Source organism: Pseudorasbora parva, chromosome 20 (genome assembly GCF_024679245.1).
Source record: "Pseudorasbora parva isolate DD20220531a chromosome 20, ASM2467924v1, whole genome shotgun sequence".
Classification (NCBI taxonomy): domain Eukaryota; kingdom Metazoa; phylum Chordata; class Actinopteri; order Cypriniformes; family Gobionidae; genus Pseudorasbora; species Pseudorasbora parva.
The window spans coordinates 43680524-43708023 of record NC_090191.1 but is presented as its reverse complement, the minus strand read 5'-3'; the positions used below and the strand labels follow the sequence as shown (position 1 = coordinate 43708023).

The following is a 27500-nucleotide window of genomic DNA, read 5'->3' as shown; positions in this document are numbered from 1 at the left end:
TGAGACGAGCGATAACACACTGAGACGAGCGCTAACACACTGAGACGATGAGACGAGCGCTAACACACTGAGACGAGCGCTAACACACTGAGACGAGCGCTAACACACTGAGACGAGCGCTAACACACTGAAATGATAACACACTGAGACGAGCGCTAACACACTGAGACGAGCGCTAACACACTGAGACGAGCGCTAACACACTGAGATGATAACACACTGAGATGATAACACACTGAGACGAGCGCTAACACACTGAGATGATAACACACTGAGATAAGCGCTAACACACTGAGATGATAACACACTGAGATGATAACACACTGAGACGAGCGGTAACACACTGAGACGAGCGCTAACACACTGAGATGATAACACACTGAGATAAGCGCTAACACACTGAGATAAGCGCTAACACACTGAGACGAGCGCTAACACACTGAGACGAGCGCTAACACACTGAGACGAGCGCTAACACACTGAGACGAGCGCTAACACACTGAGACGAGCGCTAACACACTGAGACGATAACACACTGAGACGCTAACACACTGAGCTGCTAACACACTGAGATGAGCGCTAACACACCGAGACGAGCGCTAACACACCGAGACGAGCGCTAACACACCGAGACGAGCGCTAACACACCGAGACGAGCGCTAACACACCGAGACGAGCGCTAACACACCGAGACGAGCGCTAACACACCGAGATGAGCGCTAACACACAGAGATGAGCGCTAACACACAGAGATGAGCGCTAACACACTGAGATGAGCGCTAACACACTGAGATGCTAACACACTGAGATAAGCGCTAACACACTGAGATGAGCGCTAACACACTGAGATGAGCGCTAACACACTGAGATGAGCGCTAACACACTGAGACGAGCGCTAACACACTGAGATGAGCGCTAACACACTGAGATGAGCGCTAACACACTGAGATACTAACACACTGAGATACTAACACACTGAGATGCTAACACACTGAGATGCTAACACACTGAGATGCTAACACACTGAGATGAGCGCTAACACACTGAGATGCTAACACACTGAGATAAGCGCTAACACACTGAGATGAGCGCTAACACACTGAGATGAGCGCTAACACACTGAGATGAGCGCTAACACACTGAGATGAGCGCTAACACACTGAGACGAGCGCTAACACACTGAGACGAGCGCTAACACACTGAGATGAGCGCTAACACACTGAGATGAGCGCTAACACACTGAGATACTAACACACTGAGATACTAACACACTGAGATGCTAACACACTGAGACGAGCGCTAACACACTGAGATGCTAACACACTGAGATACTAACACACTGAGACGAGCGCTAACACACTGAGATGCTAACACACTGAGACGAGCGCTAACACACTGAGATGCTAACACACTGAGATGAGCGCTAACACACTGAGACGAGCGCTAACACACTGAGATGAGCGCTAACACACTGAGATACTAACACACTGAGATGCTAACACACTGAGACGAGCGCTAACACACTGAGATGAGCGCTAACACACTGAGATACTAACACACTGAGATGAGCGCTAACACACTGAGATGAGCGCTAACACACTGAGATGCTAACACACTGAGATGAGCGCTAACACACTGAGATGCTAACACACTGAGATAAGCGCTAACACACTGAGATGAGCGCTAACACACTGAGATAAGCGCTAACACACTGAGATAAGCGCTAACACACTGAGACGAGCGCTAACACACTGAGACGAGCGCTAACACACTGAGACGAGCGCTAACACACTGAGATGAGCGCTAACACACTGAGACGAGCGCTAACACACTGAGACGAGCGCTAACACACTGAGACGAGCGCTAACACACTGAGATGAGCGCTAACACACTGAGATACTAACACACTGAGATGCTAACACACTGAGACGAGCGCTAACACACTGAGACGAGCGCTAACACTGAGATGAGCGCTAACACACTGAGATGAGCGCTAACACACTGAGATGCTAACACACTGAGATGCTAACACACTGAGATGAGCGCTAACACACTGAGATGCTAACACACTGAGATAAGCGCTAACACACTGAGATGAGCGCTAACACACTGAGATAAGCGCTAACACACTGAGATAAGCGCTAATACACTGAGACGAGCGCTAACACACTGAGACGAGCGCTAACACACTGAGACGAGCGCTAACACACTGAGACGAGCGCTAACACACTGAGATAAGCGCTAACACACTGAGATGCTAACACACTGAGATGCTAACACACTGAGATGCTAACACTCACAGATTCCTCAGGTTGTCCAGAGCCGAGAATGGGCCGTTCATGTCCTCGATGGTCCACGAGATCTCGTTACCCTTCAGATCTCTGCGCAATCAGAGCAAACCAGCGTTACAACACACAGCAAACACCGCTAACGGGCTACAAAAGCGCTCGAGGCAGCCTATCAGCCTACTGAGCCATGCTAACAATGTGTGCAAAAAAATGCTAAACAATGCTAACGTGTTAAAACATGCGAGCAATGTGTTAAAACATGATGATGCGTTAAAATGCTAAAAACGTTAAAGCATGCTGGCAACATGCTTATTTTAATGTTAGCGATGTGTTAAAAATGCTAAATACTGCTAACATGTTAACAATGTTAATAATGAGCTAAAACATGTTAACAGTGTGTTAAAACATGATAACGATGCGTTAAGAATGTTAAAAATATGTTAATGATAGCAACATGCTCGTTTTAATGCTAGCAATGTATTACACATGCTAAATACTGTTAACATGTTAAAACATGCTAACAATGTGTTTAAACATGAGAACGATGTTAAAAAATTAACAATGTGTTAAAACATGAGTGATGCGCTAAGATGTTAAAACACGTTAAAGCATGTTAACAACAGGCTCATTTTAATGCTAACAATGTATTAAAAATGTTAAAACATGCTAACAATGAGAACGAGGTTAAAAAATGTTAACAATGTGCTTAAACATGTTAACAACATGTTAAATAATGTAAAAGTGTAAAACATGTTAAAAACATGCTCATATGAATGCTAACAATGTGCTTAAACATGCTAAAAAAATCCTAAACAAAGCTTACGTGTAAAAACATGCTAATGATGTGTTAATGCTAATGAACATGCTAATGATGTGTTAAGCTGTTAAAACATGTTAAAGAATGTAAACATGTTCATTAATGCTAAACAATGCTAATGTGTTAAAACATGGTTGTAAAAACAAATGCGAAGGCTAACTCATGCTAGTAGTATTAACAACATGCTAGCAATATGCAGAGTTGCTAAAAACGTATTAAAACATGCTAGCAAAATGCTCAAATTAGTTAACATCAGTCATAGGCAAGATGTGCTAGTAAAAATGCTAATTAATGATACGAATGTTAATTCATGCTAGCAAAATGACCAATATGCAGTGATAACTAAAATATGATGACTTAAGATATGCAAATGAATAGCAGTGATGTTAAAAATGTTTGTAACACGCTTATGTCATGATAGTGATGTACTTAAACATGTTACAAACATGCTAGCAAAACGATAAATGATGCTAGACAGGTTAAGACGCAACAACATCATGATAAAACGTGTTAATAAATCATTTAAACTCAAAGAAGCTGACGAAGGAAATACACTCTTATGCTGCGTTCACACCGCACGCGAATGACGCAAATAAATCGCGCTATTCGCGCGAAGTTGGACGCGTGAACATTTTGAATCCATTCGCTTCATTCGCGTGTGACATTCCCTACACAACAGACGCGAATTCGCGTCATGGGAGGGGTTTCTGCTAGTCATTTTGACTGGGTCACTTGACTTCTTTTCTGTAAAAAATACTACTGTTAATGTGTGACAAAACGTAGTTTGAAGACTTTTTCAGGCGATAATATTGTTGTTTAACTTCTTAATCCGCACCGGATCGTGGGCGGGGCGTCTGACGCAAGTGGGCGTGTCTCTACTTATAATTACTTTTGTTTTATACAAACTGTTCAATCAACTATATCAAACTATGCATCATTTGAAAGCTAAAACACTCAAGATTCATGTTCTGAACTCGTTTTTGCAATAAATACACCAGAGAGGAAAGGGTTAAATTAAATGCTAAAGCAGTGGCTATTTAAACATTAGCATAATGAACGCTGTACTCATCTTTCATCTCCTGACGTTCAGATCAGATCGGACGAATCCACAAAACAACAGCATACATGTCTGTGTAAGAGTCCACTCTTCAAAATGCATCCCACTTTTAATCCAAAACAACGAAAAAATAAGGGGAAAAAACTAAAAATCCTCCGTTGTTTGCATAAGCGTTTTGTGTTAAGAGTAATCAATCATGTCCATTTTCAATGAAATAGCGATTGTAAGCCTTATTTTGACAATCTCCCCTGTACTGTGGACTGTTCCGGTCATATTAAACCCTCCCAGGTCTCTTTCCTTCAATCACAAGCCCGGTTAGGAAACATGCTAGAAAGGGAGCTCGTCACTGGGTGATGCATCTGTCAGTCAAACTCGCCGGTCCTTTGTTGGATAAGCCAGTCAATGCCTAGCCAATGCATAGCCAGCATAGATTTGATTGATGGATGTAGTAACGAATCAAAAGACAATATTTTGCGTAGTTTCTGTAAGAGATGTCGTAAGAAGCATTGGTGAATACCTCATGCTTACTTAGCTGTTACTTAGAGTCGTCTCCACAGTTTTCATTCATCGTATCCAGGGCCTGCCAGTGTAAGCACACACACTTACACACAACGCGCAGACTAAATAAGAGACTGTTTTTATCAACTAAATGAGTTTTTTAACACTTGTAAATTCTGTAAATAGTTGTTTTAGTTATCAGGGACTGCAAATGCATTATAATTAGCAGTTTATTGCAGATTTATTTGAATAAAAACTACTCTTTACTATTACACAAATGTTCTAATATAATTGGACTTTATTGAAAGGACGCCCAGTCTTTTTTGACATAAAAGCTTACAGAAGCTACATTTTTGAGAGAATCGTCCTCAAATTTTAATCAAAGCATGATCAGACATTCAGTTTTATATTTAGGTTATTTCAGGGCATTAAAATTAAAATCTAATATTTTTTTCCATAAGGGAATAATAAAAAAATAAAAACGTGAGTCACTTACATGCATATTTCCCCTTGTTTTAATCTGTCCCTGTACTACTTTGAGTTATTATGACTTTTGGGTAACATAATTTAAAGTGTCTAGTTTAAAAAAAGACCACATTTATGGATATAGACCATAGGGTTTAAGAGCTGCAGACATTTTTATTTGGGGTATGTCATTTTTTTATTTATTTCTCAGCGCAGGGCGAGGGTTAAGAGGTTAATGCTCAAATCTGTGTTTTTTTATACAAAAAGTGCTCATTCGCGTGTGACATTCACTACACAACAGACGCGAATTCGCGTCATGGGAGGGGGTTCTGCCAGGCAGCGGCAGTCGGCAGAAGGACTATCCGAGTTAAGGCTGCTCTCACCGGGGTTGATGAGCACTGAGCTCCGGTGATCGCCTGGGTCTCACACCTCCGAAAACACCAGATCAAATTTTCAAATAGGAGCTCTCTTAATAAATAAATCACATATTTGAGCTTTAAACAACTACATTCTCGCCTGAAAAACTATTAAAAGTACATTTTGTGACACAATAGAGCAGTATTTTTAAATTACTCTGGCCTCGGGGTTCCCCTATGGGTTTCCCATCCGTCACTTCACCACATGACAGCAGTAAGCAGGCTCCTCATTGGTTAACGCGACGCGAATATCCGCCAAAGTTCAGATTTTTCAACTTGAGCGAATCACGCGTACAAAACGCTCAATTCGCGTGATCATTGCCGCTTCATTCGCGCGAATCGCGCCGCAGAATGCCAATTCGCGTCTCTGCATTGACTTAACATGTAAATCACTCGCGCGAATCGCGTCATTCGCGTGCGGTGTGAACGCAGCATAACGCAAGCGAGCGTGTAGAATTCAGTCGGCCATTTTGTGCAGCGCTTTGAGTGGATCATTTTAGATTCAAAATGGCGATTTTAGCCAAAAGGAAATGTGAAAATAACCATGAAAATGCACCATCCAAACTTAAAGGGCTGTAATTCCAGAATGCGTAGGAATATAAACCTCAGTTTGGTCTTGTTTTAAAGATAACACTCGGCAGATTATTGCTAAAGGGAAAGCAATCCAAAATATGAAAGTACAATTAATTACAAGTAATTTAAATTAAGTGTAAATGAAAAATACTGTACTAAATTATTTTTTATTTTATATAGAATATAAAAATTTTACTCTAAAATTAATCAAAAATCAAGCCATATGTCTAACCAAGTTGTGTTCCAAATTTGTAGTTGACATCACAAGACGAACTGACAATGGCTCTTATTTAGGTTTAAATAAAAGCTAAAGTGGAGGATAAACATTCGTAAAACGTTCTCTCATAACATTATGCGGCCGCGATCGAAATACAGAACATCACACAAATATATAAAAGAACATTTTGATAAATAAACCTAAAAAATGACCAGCCTGAGAGAGAGGAAAAGAACACTTGAGCCCTATTCGCTGGGGATTAGTTTTATCTGGACCTCTGGTGATGTGTAATAATTGCAGAGAGTGTCGGTGATCTTAATCCCGTGCGGATCGCCATCTCTGTAATATGTAAAGTAAAAATTCCCCCGCAAATGACCTTCCATATCTGGCCGAACACCGCGGCCCTGTGATAATAGTAGTCCCGTGCAGATCGCCATCTGTGATTTGGTCAGGATTAGACGGACCGGATATCCTTTCTGCCAGGGTTTTGTTTCCTGTGAGCATTTCTATCTTTATCTTTCACGAAGAATGGAGTCTGCGCTCATTATGCGCACCGTTATGAGTTCCCGCACGGATTATACTTTCACTCTAGAATGAGGACCAATCTGGGAGCAAACTGCCTGAATGGTGTGTTTAATATTAATATCAATACTATCCTTAATGAAGAACAGAACAGGCTTAGACGAGCGCTTTTACATTGAGCTCTGAAACTGAATCATCCGCCGTATATCGTCCGCTTCTCACTCGAGATGAATGAACTCTGACTCCGGCCGCCGGTCTGAGCTCAGGTCTCTAACTGAACAACATTGTTTATTAATTACTAAAAAATAATAATAACGATATCGATGCCTGTTTATGATTTCATACAGCAATATCTATAACGAAGTCTTGACTTCATATCTGGGAGATCAGTCAGTGAATCCGAGTAAAACCACAGCTTTGCTGATCCTGTGCGAATGCGCCGCAAAACTCAGATGAGGAGTCATTTCTAAATCACAGCGGTCCTGAGAGGATGCGAATCCCGCGCGAATCGGGCTTTAGAGTGCGTTTGTTATGCACATTGTTAAGCCGATTGTGCCTAAAGGGATCTCACACCCGATTGAAGCTCAGCGCCGTCTCAGGATCTCACACCAGACACACACATTATATACACAAGCTCAATTTTGAGTCGACTTCTGACAGAAGAGCTGCACCATGGGTATCTTGTAGCACAGGGTGAAATCAGTACAATGACGATTTGAGACAAATATAATATAAATGTAATCCGAGTGCCGCCGCCGTGTGTATATGTGTTCGAATTTCAAAGGTCTTTATAATACTAATACTGAACACGTGTTCGAATCCGGTCCAGCATATCGATGCATCGACTCTTCAACAATTAGGGGTCACCCCTACAAATTACAGACATGGCCGATTCGCACGGGATTAAGATTAGGAGACGAAAAAAAGGCCATCAGAAAAAAATACACACCACCTGTGCACGGTGACAGTTAAGGGGTTAATGTCGAGTATAAAAGTATAAACTCACAGCGTCTGCAGGTTAGCCAGGCCTCGGAACGCTCCGTCGGCGATGAAGCTGATTCGGTTGTGTCCGATGTGGAGCTGCTCCAGAACACTGAGTCCAACAAAACTGCCTTCCTCCAGACGGGTCAGCTGGTTCCAGTTCAGGTCACTGACAGACAAACACATCAGGAGAGCGTTCGACAGCAGGGCTCCAACTAGTCTAAAAAGAGCTTCAACTAGTCTAAAAGAGATTAAACTAGTCTAAAAGAGATTAAACTAGTCTAAAAAGAGCTTAAACTAGTCTAAAAGAGATTAAACTAGTCTAAAAGAGATTAAACTAGTCTAAAAGAGATTAAACTAGTCTAAAAGAGATTAAACTAGTCGAAAATAGCTTAAACTAGTCTAAAATAGCTTAAACTAGTCTAAAAGAGATTAAACTAGTCTAAAAGAGATTAAACTAGTCTAAAAAGAGCTTAAACTAGTCTAAAAGAGATTAAACTAGTCTAAAAAGAGCTTAAACTAGTCTAAAAGAGATTAAACTAGTCTAAAAGAGCTTCAACTAGTCTAAAAGAGATTAAACTAGTCTAAAAGAGATTAAACTAGTCTAAAAAGAGCTTAAACTAGTCTAAAAGAGATTAAACTAGTCTAAAAAGAGCTTAAACTAGTCTAAAAGAGATTCAACTAGTCTAAAAGAGCTTCAACTAGTCTAAAAGAGATTAAACTAGTCTAAAAGAGATTAAACTAGTCTAAAATAGCTTAAACTAGTCTAAAAGAGATTAAACTAGTCTAAAATAGCTTAAACTAGTCTAAAAGAGATTAAACTAGTCTAAAATAGCTTAAACTAGTCTAAAAGAGATTAAACTAGTCTGAAATAGCTTAAACTAGTCTAAAAAGAGCTTCAATTAGTCTAAAAGAGATTAAACTAGTCTAAAATAGCTTAAACTAGTCTAAAAGAGATTAAACTAGTCTAAAAAGAGCTTCAACTAGTCTAAAAAGAGCTTCAACTAGTCTAAAAGAGATTAAACTAGTCTAAAAGAGATTAAACTAGTCTAAAAGAGTTTATACTAGTCTAAAAGAGATTAAACTAGTCTAAAAGAGTTTATACTAGTCTAAAAGAGTTCATACTAGTCTAAAAGAGCTTAAACTAGTCTAAAAGAGATTAAACTAGTCTAAAAGAGTTTATACTAGTCTAAAAGAGATTAAACTAGTCTAAAAGAGATTAAACTAGTCTAAAAGAGTTTATACTAGTCTAAAAGAGCTTAAACTAGTCTAAAAGAGATTAAACTAGTCTAAAAGAGATTAAACTAGTCTAAAAGAGATTAAACTAGTCTAAAAGAGTTTATACTAGTCTAAAAGAGCTTAAACTAGTCTAAAAGAGATTAAACTAGTCTAAAAGAGATTAAACTAGTCTAAAAGAGTTTATACTAGTCTAAAAAGAGATTAAACTAGTCTAAAAAATTTCTGTGGTTTTCCTATGGTTTTGGTGTACTATAGAAGCCTTGGTCTATAGAGGATTTATCCAACAGAGCGATGCGCGCACAACAAACACAGGCATGATGGGACAGAGACGGCACTCACAGCTCAGCCAGTTTTTGGCAGAACTCCCACGCGTCGTCTTTAATGCGGCTGATGGAGTTGTGGGATAGATGGAGCTGCTGCAGCGTCAGGAGCCCATAGAGCCAGCCTTTACTCACCTCCGTCAGGTTATTGTGCTCCAGCTGTCTGCTCACACACACACACACACACACACACAGGTGTCATACATGAGCTCTGAAGCACTGGAGGTGTACAAAGTACACAACTTCATTACTGGAGTAACAGCGCTACTGGTCAAATATTACTCCATTACAAGTGAAAGTTGTAAAATCAGATTTTTACTGCAGTAAATGTACAGAAGTATTTGTTTTCAAAAATACTTCAGTATCAAAAGTAAATGTCCTTCTTTATGTCGCCGCATTATTGTATTATAGTTGTATAAATGCACATTATGCCATCATGGTTTAAGCCAGTCAGTGACGCTCCATCTGACACACTAGCAGACGACTAACTTAAACTCATTTAAATACTTGTAGAAAAGTTACAAAGCTGCTGTCACTTTAAGGCCGAATGCACGGATCCAATACACTGATACACATCTGATATTCTCACACTGTTCACCTTCACTGAAGACAGAATCAACTTTGTTTATGTGAATCCTCCACTAAATGAGCATTTGGACATCCGTCTTCTTCCATTTTGCTCTAAACTATAAATCAGTGTTTAATAAATGCTGTGAAATCATTGAACTTCACGAGACTCTACAAGAGTGATTCCTGAAAGGCTTTCTGCAAAAACCCAAACACCTTTAAAAGAAGAAAAAAATCATCACTGACTTTCAAAGCTGCGACAGAAACGACTTTCCACTTTGAGGACCTTGATAGAAATGTAGTGGAGTAAAGAGGACGATATTTGTCTTTCAGATGGAGTGAAGTTAAAGTCATAAGATTACAGAAAAAATAATACTCCAGTAAAGCACAGAGACTCAAAAAGTGACTCTTAAAGGGTTAGTTCAGCCAGTAATGTAAACTCTGTGATGAATTCCTCCTGTCATTGGCCAGCCGTCAGACCTCCGCTCATCTTCACACACAGATGAAGATATTAGTGTTGAAATCCGATGGCTCAGAAAGGCCTTCATTGACACCAATGTCATTTCCTCTCTCAAGACCCATAAAGGCACTAAAGACGTCGTTACAAAGCCCATCTCACTACAGCGGCTCTACAATCATTGATGAAGAGGCCAGAATAGAGTTAGTGCGGGAAAACACTAAATAACGACTTATATAGTGATGGCCGATTTCAGAACAAAGCTTCGAACCGTTATGAGTCAGTGAATCGATTCATGATTCGAACCGTTATGAGTCAGTGAATCGATTCATGATTCGAACCGTTATGAGTCAGTGAATTGTGAATTGATTCGAACCGAATCATGAATCGATTCACTGACTCATAACGGTTCGAAGCTTTGTTTTTAAATCGGCCTTAAAAAGGCCTTTCTGAGCCATCGGATTTCAACACTAATATCTTCATCTGTGTGTGAAGATGAGCGGAGGTCTGACGGCTGGCCAACCACAGGAGGAATTAATCACAGAGTTTACATTTCTGGCTGAACTAACCCTTTAAGAACAGTACTCAAGTAATAGTACTTAAGTCACTCACAGCACTTCCATGTTGCTCAGGCCCCAGAAAGCTCCGTCCATGAGGCGCGAGATGCCGTTTCTCTGGATCTTCAGCGAGCGAAGGCCATGCAGACCGTGAAACGTCAGACCCTCGATACGCCGCACGCGATTCCGGCTCAGCTCTCTGCCAATCACAAGCACACGAGTCACGGACAGTGTTGGGGAACGTTACTTTGAAAAGTAATGCATTACAATATTACGTTACTCCATTAAAAAGTAACTAATTGAGGTATTAAGTTACTATTTAAGAAAAGTAATGCATTACATTAGTGTGCGTTACTTCCTTAAAAAGTAACTAATTGAGTTACTTTTTAAGAAAAGTAATGCATTACACTGCAAAAAATGATTTTCCTACTTAGTATTTTTGTCTTGTTTCTAGTAAAAATATCTAAAAATTCTAAAATTAAGAAAAATTTACCTGACAAGCAAAAGTAATTGTCTTGTTTTGGGAAAAATAACTCAAAATGAAGAGAGTTTTTGCTTAAAATAAGATAAATAATCTGCCAATGGGGTGAGAAAAATAATGTTGTTTTCTGTTTGAATTAAGATTATTTTTCTCACCCCATTGACAGATTATTTATCTTATTTTAAGCAAAAACTCTCTTCATTTAGAGTTATTTTTCTCAAAACAAGACAATTACTTTTTCTTGTCAGGTAAATTTTTCTTAATTTAAGAATTTTTAGATATTTTTACTAGAAACAAGACAAAAATACTGAGTAAGAAGAGCAATTTTTTACTAAGTATTTTTTTTGCTGTGTACAATATTGCGTTACTCCCTTAAAAAGTAACTAATTGAGTTTTAAGAAAAGTAATGCATTAAATTATTTTTGCGTTACTTTTTCTCACTTGGGCTAGGCTTCTTTTTTAAAACAAAAAAGTTCTATATTTGTGCAAAGGTAAAGACCTCTTCATACCAAAATTGACAATAATAAGCCTCAGGATGAGGTAAAAATGTAAATTCACGCATGAACAGTAGAGGGCAAAGCTCTGCTGTGCTGCCATTCTGGATAATGGAAGAATCGGATGCAGGAGAAAAAGGTTTTAACAATAAAAACAAAAAAATTTAGTAGTTTTTGGTCTTGGTTTAACTGAATTATTAAAGGTCAGCAGCAAGGTAAATAAATAAAGTGGGGTTAAATGTATAAAAATATTAGTTTTATTTAACATGTAATTATTATAGGTTTGCATTCTGATTTTGCATTTGACAGATTATATTCTTTAGAGGGGTACTGAGTCTTTATTGCGCAAAAGCGACAAATAAATGCTCACATTTAGTCTAGAACTACAATAACATGTTTACACAACGCCTCTGCACTGCACGATTTTTCTCAACATGGGGACAGGAGAGCTGTCAGTCAAACAAATGTGTAAAAGTAACTTGCGTTACTTTTTTGAAAAAGTAATCTGATAATGTAATTCAAGTTACTTGTAATGCGTTACTTTTTTGAAAAAGTAACAGATATTTTGTTGTAAATTTGAAAAGTAATGTGTTACTTTTACTAGTTACTTGAAAAAGTAATCTAATAACGTAACTCAAGTTACTTTTAATGCGTTACCCCAACACTGGTCACTGATTGGCCGGCACGAGACGGATTTGAGCGAGCGAGAGACTTACAGATGTTGCAGGTGAGGCAGTGTGAAGATCTTTGGTGGGACGGAGCTCAGCCGGTTCTTATTGAGCTTCAACACCAGAAGCGAGCTGGAAAGGTTACTGAAGCAGCCATGCTCCAGCGTGGAGATCCGGTTATTATTCATCAACCTGCAAACAAACATTCACAGCCGCCGTTAGTCTGGATGGCAGCCGAACTCAGCCCTGCCCACAACATCTGAGCTCAGGCAATTCGGTCTGCATTTGATCCATAGAGGAGTAATTATAATACAGAAACTGACCAATGAAATCATCAGAGCGGGCTTTAGCCGATGACGGACAGATGATCAACAGAAACTGACCAATGAGATCATCAGGGCGGGGCTTTAACCGATGATGGACAGATCATCAATAGTAACGTTATCATCCACGTCATCAAAGGCACTTGGGTTGAGTTTGCTCTAATCCTAAACAGAGAACTTGTTCGTATCTGCATCACCTTCACTACTTCTCTCAGAAACGATGATCGTGTTGGGAAGTAACTGTGTAAGTTTTCTTTAAATACTTTTTTACAACACCGGCAAAGATCGTTTTCTTCCAGTGCAGACAGGGATGCCAAGTTTGTGAAGAAAAACCCATCAACTGTGTGTAAAATGTTGTGGGGTAAAATGTGTGTTATTTTGGCAAGGTTGCTGCTAAAATTCGCATTCCTGGGTCTATATGTCAAATAATTGAGGTGGCTTCAACCTGCGGACATGGAAAACAACCGGCGGGAAAACCGCAGACTTGGCAACATAGTGCAGTTGAGTTCTGCTGATATTCGACAACTAACGTTCTGCATCACTGCACTGCTCTGATTGGTTGTAGTTCTAACCAACTGATGTCTTTCCTGGTTGGGTTGAAGCACGCCTCATAATTACAGCCCAATGGAGCATCAGACTCATATTCTGATAGAATTGAGTATGACCATGTCAGGATAAGCCAATTTCACAATCTGCTCAGTTTCTGGGATTTTCACACACAACCATTTCTAGGGTTTACAAAGAATGGTGTGAGAAGGGAAGAGCATCCAGTTTGCAGCAGTCCTGTGGGAGAAAATGCCTTGTTGATGCTCGAGGTCAGAGGAGAATGGGCCGACTGATTCAAGCTGAAAGAAGAGCAACTTTGACTGAAATAACCACTCGTTACAACCGAGGTATGCAGCAAAGCATTTGTGAAGCCACAACACACACAACCTTGAGGCGGATGGGCTACACCAGCAGAAGACCCCACCGGGGACCACTCATCTCCACTACACATAGGAAAAAGAGGCGACAATTTGCACAAGCTCACCAAAATTGGCCAGTTGAAGACTGGAGAAATGTTGCCTGGTCTGATGAGTCTCGATTTCTGTTGAGACATTCAGATGGTAGAGTCAGAATTTGGCGTAAACAGAATGAGAACATGGACCCATCATGCCTTGTTCCCACTGTGCAGGCTGGTGGTGGTGGTGTAATGGTGTGGGGGATGATTTCTTGGCACACTTTAGGGCCCTTAGTGCCAATTGGGCATCGTTTAAATGCCACGGCCTGCCTGAGCATTGTTCCTGACCATGTCCATCCCTTTATGACCATCATGTGCCCATCCTCTGATGGCTACTTCCAGCAGGATAATGCACCATGTCACAAAGCTCCAATCATTTCAGATTGGTTTCTTGAACATGCTAATGAGTTGACTGAACTAAAATGGCCGCCACAGTCCCCAGATCTCAACCCAATAGAGCATCTTTGGGATGTGGTGGAACGGGAGCTTCGTGCCCTGGATGTGCATCCCACAAATCTCCATCAACTGCAAGATGCTCTCCTATCAATATGGGCCGACATTTCTAAAGAATGCTTTCAGCAGCTTGTTGATCAACGCCACGGAGAATTAAGGCAGTTCTGAAGGTGACAGGGGGTCAAACACAGTATATATTAAAAGTGCTTAAACGAGTCTAAGAGAGCTTAAACTAGTGTAGAAGCTGAGGGTTTGCTTTGAGGAGTGCTAAACTCCTTAATATTTCTGGAAAAGCGGGTCAGAGCAGGAGGAAGACTCACAGGTTCTTCAGAGGAAGTGGAGGAAAAGCCCCGGCCCGAACCTCCATAATATTGTTGTTGCTAAGGTCCAGCGTCTCCAGGGCGACCAGCGAACTGAGCGGCTCCGACGATATCCTGGAGATTTTGTTGTTTGCTCTGAAAACAGAAAAAGAGGGATTTTCAGAAAGCAGGTGAAGTCTCTTCAGCACGACTCAAAACAGGTCAAAACTGCCCTCGGGTTCAGAAGCGTGTTATTTGGGTTATAAGGTAATTACTAACAAGGTATTTAAACAAAAAAAAAGCCCTGCCAATTACGCGGATGATGAAGCCCATTCCCTCAGTGAAAGCACAGCGATTTCCCGAGCTGCACGCCTCCTAAATTGCAGTGCAGGAGCAGCTTGTGTTAGAAACACGGACGGCACAGAGCAGCCTTTGTGTGCGAGACACGCTGAAAACATTCCCTGGACTCCTTCAGCTCTCACACACACACACACACACACACACACACACACACACACACACACACACACACACACACACACACACACACACACACACACACACACACACACACTCATCTGGTCTGCGTTCATGCAAGTGAAGCTGAGAGAGGACACACAGCAAAAAATGCTTTTCTTACTCAGTATTTTTGTCTTGTTTCTAGTCAAAATATGAAACAATTCTTACATTAAGAAACATTTACTAGACAAGTACGAATTATTGTCTTGTTTTAGGAAAAATTACTCAAAATGAAGAGAGTTTTTGCTTAAAATAAGATAAATAATCTTTTTATCTTATTTTAAGCAAAAACTTAATACAACAATTGATTCATTTGTCCAGCGTTTCCAGGGCGACCAGCAAACCGAATCGTATTGATTCATGATTCGGATCGCGGGTCAAACTGCTGAAATCACGAGTCATTGGCGATCCGAATCATGAATCGATTCACTGACTCATAACCGTTTGAATCTTTATTTGAGGATTGAACACAAACGCGGAAGAGAAGCCAATGCTGAATAAAGTCGTAGTTTTTGTTATTTTTGGACCCAAATGTATTTTGGATGCTTCAAGAGACTCTAATTAACCCACTGATGTCTCATATGGACTACTGTGATGATGTTTTTATTCCCTTTCTGGACATGGACAGTATAGTGTGCATACACTTGCATACGCTCTCGGACTAAATATAAAATATCTTAAACTGTGTGTGAAGATGAGCGGAGGTCTTACGGGTGTGGAGCGACATTAGGGAGAGGAGTTAATGACTGACATTTCAGTTTTGGGGGAATTAACCCTTTAATCTGTTTAAGGCTTAAACTAGACTAAACAAAGCATAAACTAAACTAAGAGAGCTTAAACCAGACTAAAAGATCTTAAATTAGACATAAAACTAGCTTCTTCACCGAAATCTTCTGAACGTGCGGAGTGTGTGTGTTAGAGTGTGTGTGTGTCACATCTTCCCCTTAGTAATCCGAGCCCCTGATAGCCCACACTGAAACCATCCGGCGCCCAGAGGCATGATGGGAAATGTGTGTTGTTGTGAAGGTGTTGAGCGAGCGGGACAGATAAGACGTGCCGGAGCAGATCCTCTGAGAGACGAGCGTGTGAAGGAAGAGCCGACGGAACATTAGGACTGGCGGGAGGAATGCCAACAATGGAGACCAGCGGAAATCACCACAACATTTGGCATTAGTCTCAAAACACACACAACAAGGACTATTAGTGGGAGTCTTAATATTAGCTCATTAAAGAATAGCCTTAAAATAACCAATCTCTGTGTGTGTGTGTGTGTGTGTGTGTGTTCAGGTGTGTGTATGTGTTCAGATGTGTGTGTGTGTTCAGGTATGTGTATGTGTTCAGATGTGTGTGTGTGTTCAGGTATGTGTATGTGTTCAGATGTGTGTTCATTTGTGTGTGTGTGTGTGTGTGTGTGTGTTCAGGTGTGCATACGTGTTCAGGTGTGTGTATGGGTTCAGGTGTGTGTATGGGTTCAGGTGTGTGTTCAGATGTGTGTTCAGGTGTGTGTATGGGTTCAGGTGTGTGTTCAGGTGTGTGTATGGGTTCAGGTGTGTGTTCAGATGTGTGTTCAGGTGTGTTCAGGTGTGCGTGTGTTCAGGTGTGCATACGTGTTCAGGTGTGTGTATGGGTTCAGGTGTGTGTTCAGGTATGTGTGTGTTCAGATGTGTGTTCAGGTGTGCGTGTGTTCAGGTGTGCATACGTGTTCAGGTGTGTGTATGGGTTCAGGTGTGTGTTCAGGTATGTGTGTGTTCAGGTGTGTGTTCAGGTATGTGTGTGTTCAGGTATGTGTGTGTTCAGGTGTGTGTGTGTTCAGGTGTGTGTGTGTTCAGGTGTGTGTGTGTTCAGGTGTGTGTGTGTTCAGGTGTGTGTTCAGGTGTGTGTGTGTGTTCAGGTGTGCATACGTGTTCAGGTGTGTGTTCAGGTGTGTGTATGGGTTCAGGTGTGTGTTCAGGTGTGTGTTCAGATGTGTGTTCAGATGTGTGTATGGGTTCAGGTGTGTGTTCAGGTGTGTGTATGGGTTCAGGTGTGTGTTCAGATGTGTGTTCAGGTGTGTTCAGGTGTGTGTGTGTTCAGGTGTGCGTGTGTTCAGGTGTGCATACGTGTTCAGGTGTGTGTATGGGTTCAGGTGTGTGTTCAGGTGTGTGTTCAGGTATGTGTGTGTTCAGGTGTGTGTTCAGGTATGTGTGTGTTCAGGTGTGTGTTCAGGTATGTGTGTGTTCAGGTGTGTGTGTGTTCAGGTGTGTCTGTGTGTGTTCAGGTGTGCATACGTGTTCAGGTGTGTGTTCAGGTGTGTGTGTGTGTTCAGGTGTGCATACGTGTTCAGGTGTGTGTATGGGTTCAGGTGTGTGTTCAGGTTCAGGTGTGTGTTCAGGTGTGTGTATGGGTTCAGGTGTGTGTTCAGGTGTGTGCAGTGTTGCCACAGTTACTTTGAAAAAGTAATCTGATTACTGATTACTCCTTTAAAAAGTAACTTAGTTACTTTACTTGATTTTAAAAGTAACTAAGTTAGATTACAAGTTACTTTATTAGTTACATTCAGCAGTTGCCGACACCGCTGCCGCCTCAACATAGAAATGACAACCGTTTTTTGGCAACACACTTTATTGCATTTAGTCCCGAGCCTGACGGCCCCGACTTTTTTACGCCCCTTTTTTTAGGCTTCTCTTCATTTTATATTTATTTTAATAATTAAAATGAACAATGAGATGTGCTGTGCTAGTGGAAACAACATGAGACCATGATAGCTTACGCCACTGTCAGACATGGCTCGCGCAGGGTTAAAGAGTCCGTCTCTTCAGTGCAGCTGCTAGAGTTATGGCCTTTTGACAACTGGCTCCTTCATTCGTTTTCTCTGAGCAGGTATCTATCTGATTGCGAAATGACCAGGAGTAACGTTAGGCCTAATGCCTTCCGAGAGTCTTTCCAGACGTATTTAATTCCGATCACTCAAACAAACCGATTCAGAAGGTGCATGAAAGCATTTCAAACTAAACTGGACAAATGTAAATGTATCTGGTTGTGTAAACCACATGTGTAAATTTTTCTCCTGGCAAATAATTAAAACATAAATGTGTGAGAGCGTGTTATGGTGTAGTCAGATAGATATGACGGTGCTACTGCTACATCGCTGCAGATGAGTAAAGCAAGCCAACGCATATGGCCGTAAAGGAAACTTTAAAATAAGTCACCCAAAACACAATCATCTTCAGTATAAATGAATGAGACTAATGATCTGACCAGTGCTTAGGTCGCTCTCTCTCATATTGCGATCTTTGAATTTGAAATGAGCTGCTGAATAAAAGGCTGGAGTCTTTTGCTTTGATGTGAACTCCGTTAAATGAGCATATACCGCGGGAACTGAAGACCGGATTTATATTCATTTTGCTGAAGTGTAAGGTAGGCTATAAGACAACCTGCATGTTCTTTTTCTGTTTGTTTGTTTAGATTGTGTAGCCCGTTTCGGGTTTTGTGAGCGCCGTTGCGAGCAGTAGGCTAATCTATCAGCCTGCCTCAGCTCGTCAATGCCTCTGTGGTGGAATAATAACTAGCCTACTTTGTTTTTAATGTCAAAGTGGTTATATTTCGTTTCGTTTCTTTATTAAGTTCATTTAGAAAAATGTTCAGAGCAATTTTTTGTTTGTTAAATTAAAGTTTTAATTTTTTTATGTGACGACCCAGTGAGTTAACCGCATGTTTAATACTCTCTCAACCCAACTCTTGAATTGTCTTGCCTATATAAACTTTAATTTAACAAACAAAAAATTGCTCTGAACATTTTTCTAAATTAGGTTAATAAAGAAACGAAACGAAAAATAACTACTTTGACATTAAAAACAAAACTGAACTATTTTAATGGCTGCAACAATGTAAAAAAAAAAAAATATTTTTTTTTTTAAACACGGGCTCCAGCCCTCGGGCTGAGTATGTTGATAAGCTGTCGGTTTTTACTAAAGGAAAATGACTGAAATAGTAGCTCACAGTGACCTGGATAAGTAACTTTAATCTGATTACTGGTTTGGAAATAGTAACGCGTTAGATTACTCGTTACTGGAAAAAAGTCGTCAGATTAGAGTAACGCGGTACTGGCATCACTGGGTGTGTGTGTGTGTTCAAGCACATGTGTGTGTGTGTTCAGGTGTGTTCAGATGTGTGTTCAGGTGTGTGTGTGTTCAGGTGTGTTCAGATGTGTGTTCAGGTGTGTGTGTGTTCAGGTGTGTTCAGATGTGTGTTCAGGTGTGTGTTCAGGTGTGTGTGTTTGTGTGTTCAGGTGTGTGTGTGTGTGTTCAGATTTGTGTATGGGTTCAGGTGTGTGTTCAGGTGTGTGTATGTGTTCAGATGTGTGTGTGTGTCTGTTCAGGTGTGTGTGTGTTCAGGCACGTGTGTGTGTTTAGGTGTGTGTATGGGTTCAGGTGTGTGTTCAGGTGTGTGTGTGTTCAGGTGTGTGTATGTGTTCAGGTGTGTGTATGGGTTCAGGTGTGTGTTCAGGTGTGTGTATGGGTTCAGCTGTGTGTTCAGATGTGTGTGTGTGTGTGTCTGTTCAGGTGTGTGTGTGTTCAGGCACGTATGTGTGTTTAGGTGTGTATGGGTTCAGGTGTGTGTTCAGGTGTGTGTGTGTGTGTGTTCAGATGTGTGTTCAGGTGTGTGTGTGTTCAGGTGTGTTCAGATGTGTGTGTTCAGATGTGTGTGTGTGTGTTCAGGTGTGTGTGTGTGTTCAGATTTGTGTATGGGTTCAGGTGTGTGTTCAGGTGTGTGTGTTCAGATGTTTGTTCAGGTGTGTGTGTTTGTGTGTTCAGGTGTGTGTGTGTGTGTTCAGATTTGTGTATGGGTTCAGGTGTGTGTTCAGGTGTGTGTATGGGTTCAGGTGTGTGTTCAGGTGTGTGTGTGTTCAGGTGTGTGTATGTGTTCAGGTGTTTGTATGTGTTCAGATGTGTGTGTGTGTGTGTCTGTTCAGGTGTGTGTGTGTTCAGGTGTGTGTATGTGTTCAGGTGTGTGTATGTGTTCAGATGTGTGTGTGTGTGTGTGTGTCTGTTCAGGTGTGTGTGTGTTCAGGCACGTATGTGTGTTTAGGTGTGTATGGGTTCAGGTGTGTGTTCAGGTGTGTGTGTGTGTGTGTTCAGATGTGTGTTCAGGTGTGTGTGTGTTCAGGTGTGTTCAGATGTGTGTTCAGGTGTGTGTGTGTGTTCAGATGTGTGTGTGTGTTAAGATGTGTGTGTGTGTTCAGGCGCGTGTGTGTGTTCAGATGTGTGTGTGTGTTCAGATGTGTGTGTGTGTTTAGATGTGTGTGTGTGTTCAGGCGCGTGTGTGTGTTCAGATGTGTGTTCAGGTGTGTGTTCAGGTGTGTGTGTGTGTTCAGATATGTGTGTGTGTTTAGATGTGTGTGTGTGTGTGTTCAGGCGCGTGTGTGTTCAGATGTGTGTTCAGGTGTGTGTTCAGGTGTGTGTGTGTGTTCAGATATGTGTGTGTGTTTAGATGTGTGTGTGTGTGTGTTCAGGCGCGTGTGTGTGTTCAGATGTGTGTTTGTATGCGTGTGTGTGTGTGTGTGTGTGTGTGTGTGTGAGTGTGTGAGCATGTGTGTAGGTGTGTATGAGTGTGTGTGCGCGCGTTTAGGGGTGTGTGTGTTTATGTGTGTGTGTGTGTAAGTGTGTGCGCATGTGCGTTTAGGTGTGTGTAAGTGTGTGTGTGTTTGTGTGTGTTTAGGTGTATGTGTGATTGTGTGCGCATGTGCGTTTAGGTGTGTGTAAGTGTGTGTGTGTGTTTAGGTCTATGTGTGATTGTGTGTAAGTGTGTGTGTGTTTGTGTGTGTTTAGGTGTTTGTGTGTGTGTGTGCGTATGTGCGTTTAGGTGTGTGAGTGTGTGCGCGCGCGTTCAGGGGTGTGTGTGTGTGTTTTTATCCTCTCCTCCTCCTCAGTGTTCACACAAGTGGCTCATTGTCTCTCTCTGCTCAAATTTGTTCAACCAATTTTCAGCAAATAAGGTTGTTTCACGCCGTTAGTTTAATTCGCGCCACAGTCTGAACGGGATATTTTTAGTGCTGCGATGCAAACGCCAAATCCTGATGACAAACATGTTTGCGACGCGCATGAAAAACACCCAGAGTAAGATTGTTTCCACATAAAGTCGATTGTGAAAGCAGCGCTGCAAATGTTTGGCACGTCAGCACATTATGAGAGTTATTAGACGATTTCACAATGCAGACACTTTCCAACACTCTCTCTCTCTGTGTGTGTGTGTGTGCGTGTGTGTGTGTGTGTGTGTGTGTGTCTGGCAGAAGAGACTAAAGGGAAAAAAGTAAAGTTGGCTCTGAGATGAGCAGAGAAGAGCGCACGCACACACACACACACGCACACGCACACACACACACACACACACACACACACACACACAGGGTCTGAAACCCATTAACTTCCACTCGATTTCAACATATTTTCCTTCTGCTGTAAAGATCCTCCTGCGCTGCATTAATGAGCGAACGAACCGTCTTCAAACCGAGCGGATCGGACAAATCCATTAATGCAGTTATTCCAGACGGAACATTTCCAGATAATCTAGACAATTAAAAAACAAGAGCTAAAGCTAGATTAAAACAAGTCTAAAAAATCTTAAACCGGACTAAAAGGTCTTAAGTCTAGTCTAAAAAATCTTAAATTAGACTTAAAACTAGCTTCAACTAGACTTAGAGAGCTTAAATTATTTTTAAAATAGCTAAACATAAACTAAACTAAGAGAGCGAGAACCAGACTAAAAGGTCTCACATCTAATCCAAACAAGATTAAACCAGACAATATGAGCTTAAATTACTCTTAAAAGCATAAATTAGACATAAAACTAGCTTCAACAAGACTAAGAGAGCTAAAAACTGTTTTTAAAAGGCTTAAACTAGACTAAACAAAGCTTAAACTAAACTAAGAGAGCGAGAACCAGACTAAAACGTCTTAAATCAAGTCTAAAAAAATCTTAAATTAGACATAAAACTAGCTTCAACTAGACAAAAAGAACTGCTGAGAACACGCTTAGCAACTGCCGAGAACATGCTTAGCAACTGCCGAGAACACGCTTAGCAACCGCAGAGAACACGCTTAGCAACCGCCGAGAACACGCTTAGCAACCGCCGAGAACACGCTTAGCAACCGCCGAGAACACTCTTAGCAACCGCCGAGAACACGCTTAGCAACCGATGAGAACACGCTTAGCAACCGCTTAGCAACCGCTGAGAACACGCTTAGCAACCGCTGAGAACACGCTTAGCAACCGCTGAGAACACGCTTAGCTACCGCTGAGAACACGCTTAGCTACCGCTGAGAACACGCTTAGCAACCGCTGAGAACACGCTTAGCTACCGCTGAGAACACGCTTAGCAACCGCTCATCTCTAAACCTCAGACGCAGTTCGGTGGAATCTGAGGAGTAAACACGAGCTGAAGCCGCAGAGCCTCCGCGCCGGCGGGTGTGTGTCTGGACGCTGTTGTATTTGACACACCGCGCTCTCTCACACACACACACACACACACACACACACACACGGGATGAACCGAGCCTGCCAAAGCGTGTTCTGAGTCCAAGAGGAAATACCACACACACCTCACTCAGAGCAGAAACACACATGCAGCTCTCACAAACACACACACACACTCACAATCACTCTCTCTCTCTCTCTCTCTCTCTCTCTCTCTCTCTCTCTCTCTCACACACAGCCTCTAAACCTACTCAAAAAAATTTAGCCAAATATTCTAAAACTTTTGCGTCATTAGCGAGCCGGCTCTTTATCTAACACTGATAAAACTCTACCCGTCGTGATGATATAACACTCCTGATATCAGAGTAACGGATACAGAAGAATAAAATAAAGCAGATTTGGTGACCTTCTGGAGTTTGTACGGGTTGAGTTTGAGCAGATGTTTAATCCCATCATCGTCTGTCCTCATCAGAGCTCATTCAGCATCTGCTCATATTCTCAAACTCATTTTTAACGTCTTCTAAATCAATATTTCCCTCACTGACAGCTTCTGGAGCACATCCATCATCAGAGACAGTGACTCTAATATCTGATCGTGTTCAGCTCGCCACATTTCAACTTCTGCAGATTATAATTATTATAGTTTTGTTTTCTGCCTGCTGTGACTATGAGTGAAACGCACTTCATCATTGGGTATCAGACATCGCCACCTTGTGGAATAAAGCTGAATTGCACCTATTTCGTCATTATAGATTCATTTATTATTGTGCAGGGAAAAAAATATATACGTACTCGTACACACCTCGGGTCGTTGGCGACCCTATACAACTTTGACAAAAAACGAGTGGAAAAACAGGCATTCAACTATACTTGTATTCTTTTTGTCTTGTTATATTGTTTAAAATGGATTGATTGAGGAATACTCTAACTACTAACTAGAATACGTCTAACTTTAAAAAATGAATGAGGAGGGTCGTCTCGGCTCATTTGCATTTAAGGGTTATTTCGTTTTTGGTGGCATTTTTGCCCCAAGTCCTCGTTCATTTCGGAGCTCGTTTCTAATCCAAATGTGGTATTTCCAGATAGTTTTGATTTGGCTGCCGATTATCAGCGCGAGGCGTCTGGTAAATGCGTCACACACGTACACACGGACTGAAGACATGAAAAGCAGTCGATTGCTGTAGCCTAACAGTTTCTCAGTGTTGATGCAGGGCTCGACATTAAGCCTGTTCATGTGCTTCGCCTTCGGACATGTAAATCGTTCATTCACTTGTCCATGAAAAAATTTGCTTGTCCGGAAAAAGGCGCGTTGACGCACGTCCGGAGGTCCTGTGGCGCGATAGATGCGTTTCGTGCTGCACGATGGACGCGATTCCGCCTCATTTGCGCGTCCAGTTCGCGCGAATAAGGCGAATTTGAAGCGAATTGAGCGTCTTGCGCGATACGTGCGAGTGGGGCTTTTTGTGCATTCACGCGTTTGAAAAGAATTTGCGTCTACGCCCCCGAGCTAAAAAATTTGAACTTTGGCGTCAATTCGCGCAGCCGCGTTAACCAATGAGGAGCCTGCTTGCTGCTGTCACGTGGTAAAGTGACGTGATGAGAAACCCTGCATATAATTAAAAAACACTGTTATTTGGCCACTAAATGTAGTTTTAATGCTTTTCAGTTGATAATGTAGTTGTTTAAAGCTAAAATATGTGGTTTACTTATAAAGACAGCGCCTGTTTAAAAAGAATACTCTGTGTTTTTGTAGTTGTGAGCTCCAGCGCTCAGCGCTCGTTAACCCCGCGAGAGCAGCCTATCCTCGGCCGGTCCTTCTGGCGTTTGCCGCCGGCTCGGATGGCTCTGTAGGGGTTAAACATGAGATAAAATTCGTCTTGTGTACATCTAATGGGCGATCTGTGGTCCAATTAATCTATTGTTGCCTACCAAATCAATCTGAGGGCAAAGTGAAGTTTCATAACTTTATATTTAATTTAAATATATATGTAGTGAAGATAATCCAGGTAGTGCGTTTGTTGAACCACATGACTACTAGATGCGGTAGACGCGATTTTGACGTTTGGTGTGAACGCAGCGTAAGACATGTTGGAAAGTATGTTTAAACATGAAGCTAAACCTCCAGTAGGTGGCAGCAGGTGAGTCTTAATGAGCGAGTCATTGAGTCGTTCATTCAAACGATTCATTCAAACACTGAATCGTTCAGTAACACATGTTTCTGTGAGACGCATTACGGTTCTGCTGTGTGTGAACGATTTTCGCAGCTTAAATAGAACAAAAACACTAAATATTGCATCTAACATGCAAGTGACTTAAAGTGAATGTTAATGTGAGTAAATGTTAATTAATTGAACCGTCATATGAAATCAGTGTCATTTTCAGCCGTGATGGTGTTCAGGAAACGGCTTAAACGCTCTAGTGTTGTAATTTCTCCTCGAGAGGCTGCACGAGCGTCTACAGCGCCACCTTATTATCGTCAGTTTATTATATATTATTATCCACTATCGATCGCCACTTACACTAAACCAATGCACAATCATTCTTGCATTCTGGTGATCCGCTAGTTATTTTTTGTTATTGGCGTTGTAATCAGGCTCTTCTCCGTCGGGCAAGTTAAATTCTCTATCACTTGTCCCAGACAAGCGTTAATGTCGAGCCCCGTGATGCACTTTGGGAGTTGTAGTTTTTATTCCGATATTCGGTATAACTCCCTCAATTGGCCAGTATATTTAGCCCCGCCCCCAAACACACTCACTGGCCAGTACAGTTATCCCCGCCCCCAAACCCACGCCATTGGCCGAGGTGTGTGTTGACAGACAGATGGACTCACAGAACGAGACTGCTCAGGTTTCCAGCATTCGGGCCCAAATCTGGGATCGCCTCGAACTCGTTGCTGCTCAGTGTTCTGTGAACATGAAACCAAACGGTTAGCGTTTCACACATTCAAGGAGAAGAACACACACACACACACACTCACAGTTCGCTGAGGAGAGTCAGGCTGGAGAACAGCGCTTCAGGAAACCTGCGTAACTTCCCACGGCTTAGATCCCTGGAAGAAGAAGAAGAAGAAGACATCAGAGAAACTCCAGTGACAACACTCAGAGTCACATGATCAAACCAGTTCAACTCACACACACACACACGCTCACATACTCATATTAAACGAGTTTCCCTCAGTTAAAGGTGTGTGTGTGTGTGTGTGTATAACAGCTGCACGCCACTGAAACCCCCCTGGCTTTTTCCAGATGTAAACCATGAAAAGGTTTTTCCTTCTATTTTTCCATTCTGGCAGCAAGAGAGAGAAACAGTGTGTGTGTGTTAGAGGGAAACAGTGTGTGTGTGTTAGAGAGAGAGAGACTGAGTGTGTGTGTGTGTGTGTGTGTGTGTGTGTGTGTGTGTGTGTGAGTTAAAAAGTCGTGTTTTTAGTCGTTTTGGTCGGGTTTATCTGCTAGTTCAGCAGAAATGTTGGCCTGCTTTAGGCTGTGTGTGATTGTTGGCTCATCTGTTGGTCTGTGATCGACTCCTCTTTAAGAGCCTTTCTCAGCTCTACACGGTTTAGCATTCGTCACTAATGATGACTGGAAGTCCATCTACTCTCTGCGATTTGAGGAAACCGTCAAATCAAGAACAATCAATCAATCGATCATCTTTATTTCTATCGCTCTTCTCCAGCGCCGATTGTGTCAGAGCAGCTTCAGTGTTAAACAGGACAATACTGCAGCAGAATTAGATTTGGCTGTACAGTCGTTCTGGAGGAAACAGTGATGTTATCAGCTTATTTTAATTTATCATAGAGAGACAATGATGGCAGATCAGTGTTATAGTTTATAGAATTAAATAAGAAAAAACTAATGAATAATTCACCTGAGGGATTTATGTCCCTCCCTTTTTAAAGTCCATTCCTCTCAAACTTAAAAGATGCAATGAACGTCATACGGCATCATAAAAATAACTAATGTAGTGTCTGATCCGAATCTTCTTTAGTCTTCTGAGGAGACCCGATGGCTTTATGATGGATATAACACGACACACGTACTGCAGTAAACACGGACGTTCAGGTGATTGTGTGACACGCGAAAACAACATGAGAGAGTAAATGCAGAATTAAAGGTCTTGATGAGCTAAACGTTTACAGTTTGAGACTAGCGGCCATGTTGATGAGCGTTCTTGTGATTAGAGCTGAGACGGATCATCCGCATTGATCATCTGAAGAGCTCTCTCCTCACTGAGAGCGCAGACATCATTTACATCAGCAGATCACGTTTAGTCTTAGGCTGCTTTCACACCGGCCTCCTTCGGTTCCTCTTTGGTGCGGTTCGTTTGGTCAGGTCTGAAAGCAGCGATCGCACTCGGGTGCGCACATAGACAGTAAAAGAAATGGACCGAGCGATCCCATTGATGTCAACGGCGAAATAATGAAGTCAACCTAGGGGCGCTCACTTCCTGATGGCGGAGCGAACTGCGCTGGCTCAGACTGAGCTTGAGGACGTAGATGTGACGTGAGCCTCCTGTCGGACAGCTGTAGGTCTTCTAGTAGTTGTGGAAAGTGAAATCTGAATCACGTTGTTTAAATATTTTCTCCCGTTGCTTTTGGCTCACTATGGGCTTCTCCCCATTCTTCCCCCTTGACTTTATCAGACTTTATGTCTCCACGTCCCCCCGACTGTCTCATAGACAGCTAAAGATTGCCTGCGAGCGTCTCCTCAGGTCTATACGGTAATTTCTCAACTGTGCGACAGAGTCGCGTTGGTTATGACGCAGCAGTTAGCCTATTTTTACAAAGACAGCTTCTGCGGGGCGATAGTGTAAGATACAAGGTAATGGAGCCTTTTATACA

General features: G+C 41.8%; 1 protein-coding gene across 1 annotated transcript in view; it reads right to left on the bottom strand.

Annotated features, from left to right (window-relative positions):
- Positions 1 to 27500, bottom strand: part of lrig3 (leucine-rich repeats and immunoglobulin-like domains 3) — a 43110-nt gene that overhangs the window by 11881 nt on the left and 3729 nt on the right. The window contains exons 2-9 of the mRNA XM_067428569.1: positions 25641 to 25712; positions 25494 to 25568; positions 14714 to 14848; positions 12666 to 12809; positions 11030 to 11173; positions 9413 to 9556; positions 7860 to 8003; positions 2301 to 2381 (exon numbers count right to left, since the gene is read on the bottom strand). Coding sequence (XP_067284670.1) covers positions 2301 to 2381; positions 7860 to 8003; positions 9413 to 9556; positions 11030 to 11173; positions 12666 to 12809; positions 14714 to 14848; positions 25494 to 25568; positions 25641 to 25712 — 939 coding nt within the window. The remainder of the gene's footprint in view (positions 1 to 2300; positions 2382 to 7859; positions 8004 to 9412; positions 9557 to 11029; positions 11174 to 12665; positions 12810 to 14713; positions 14849 to 25493; positions 25569 to 25640; positions 25713 to 27500) is intronic.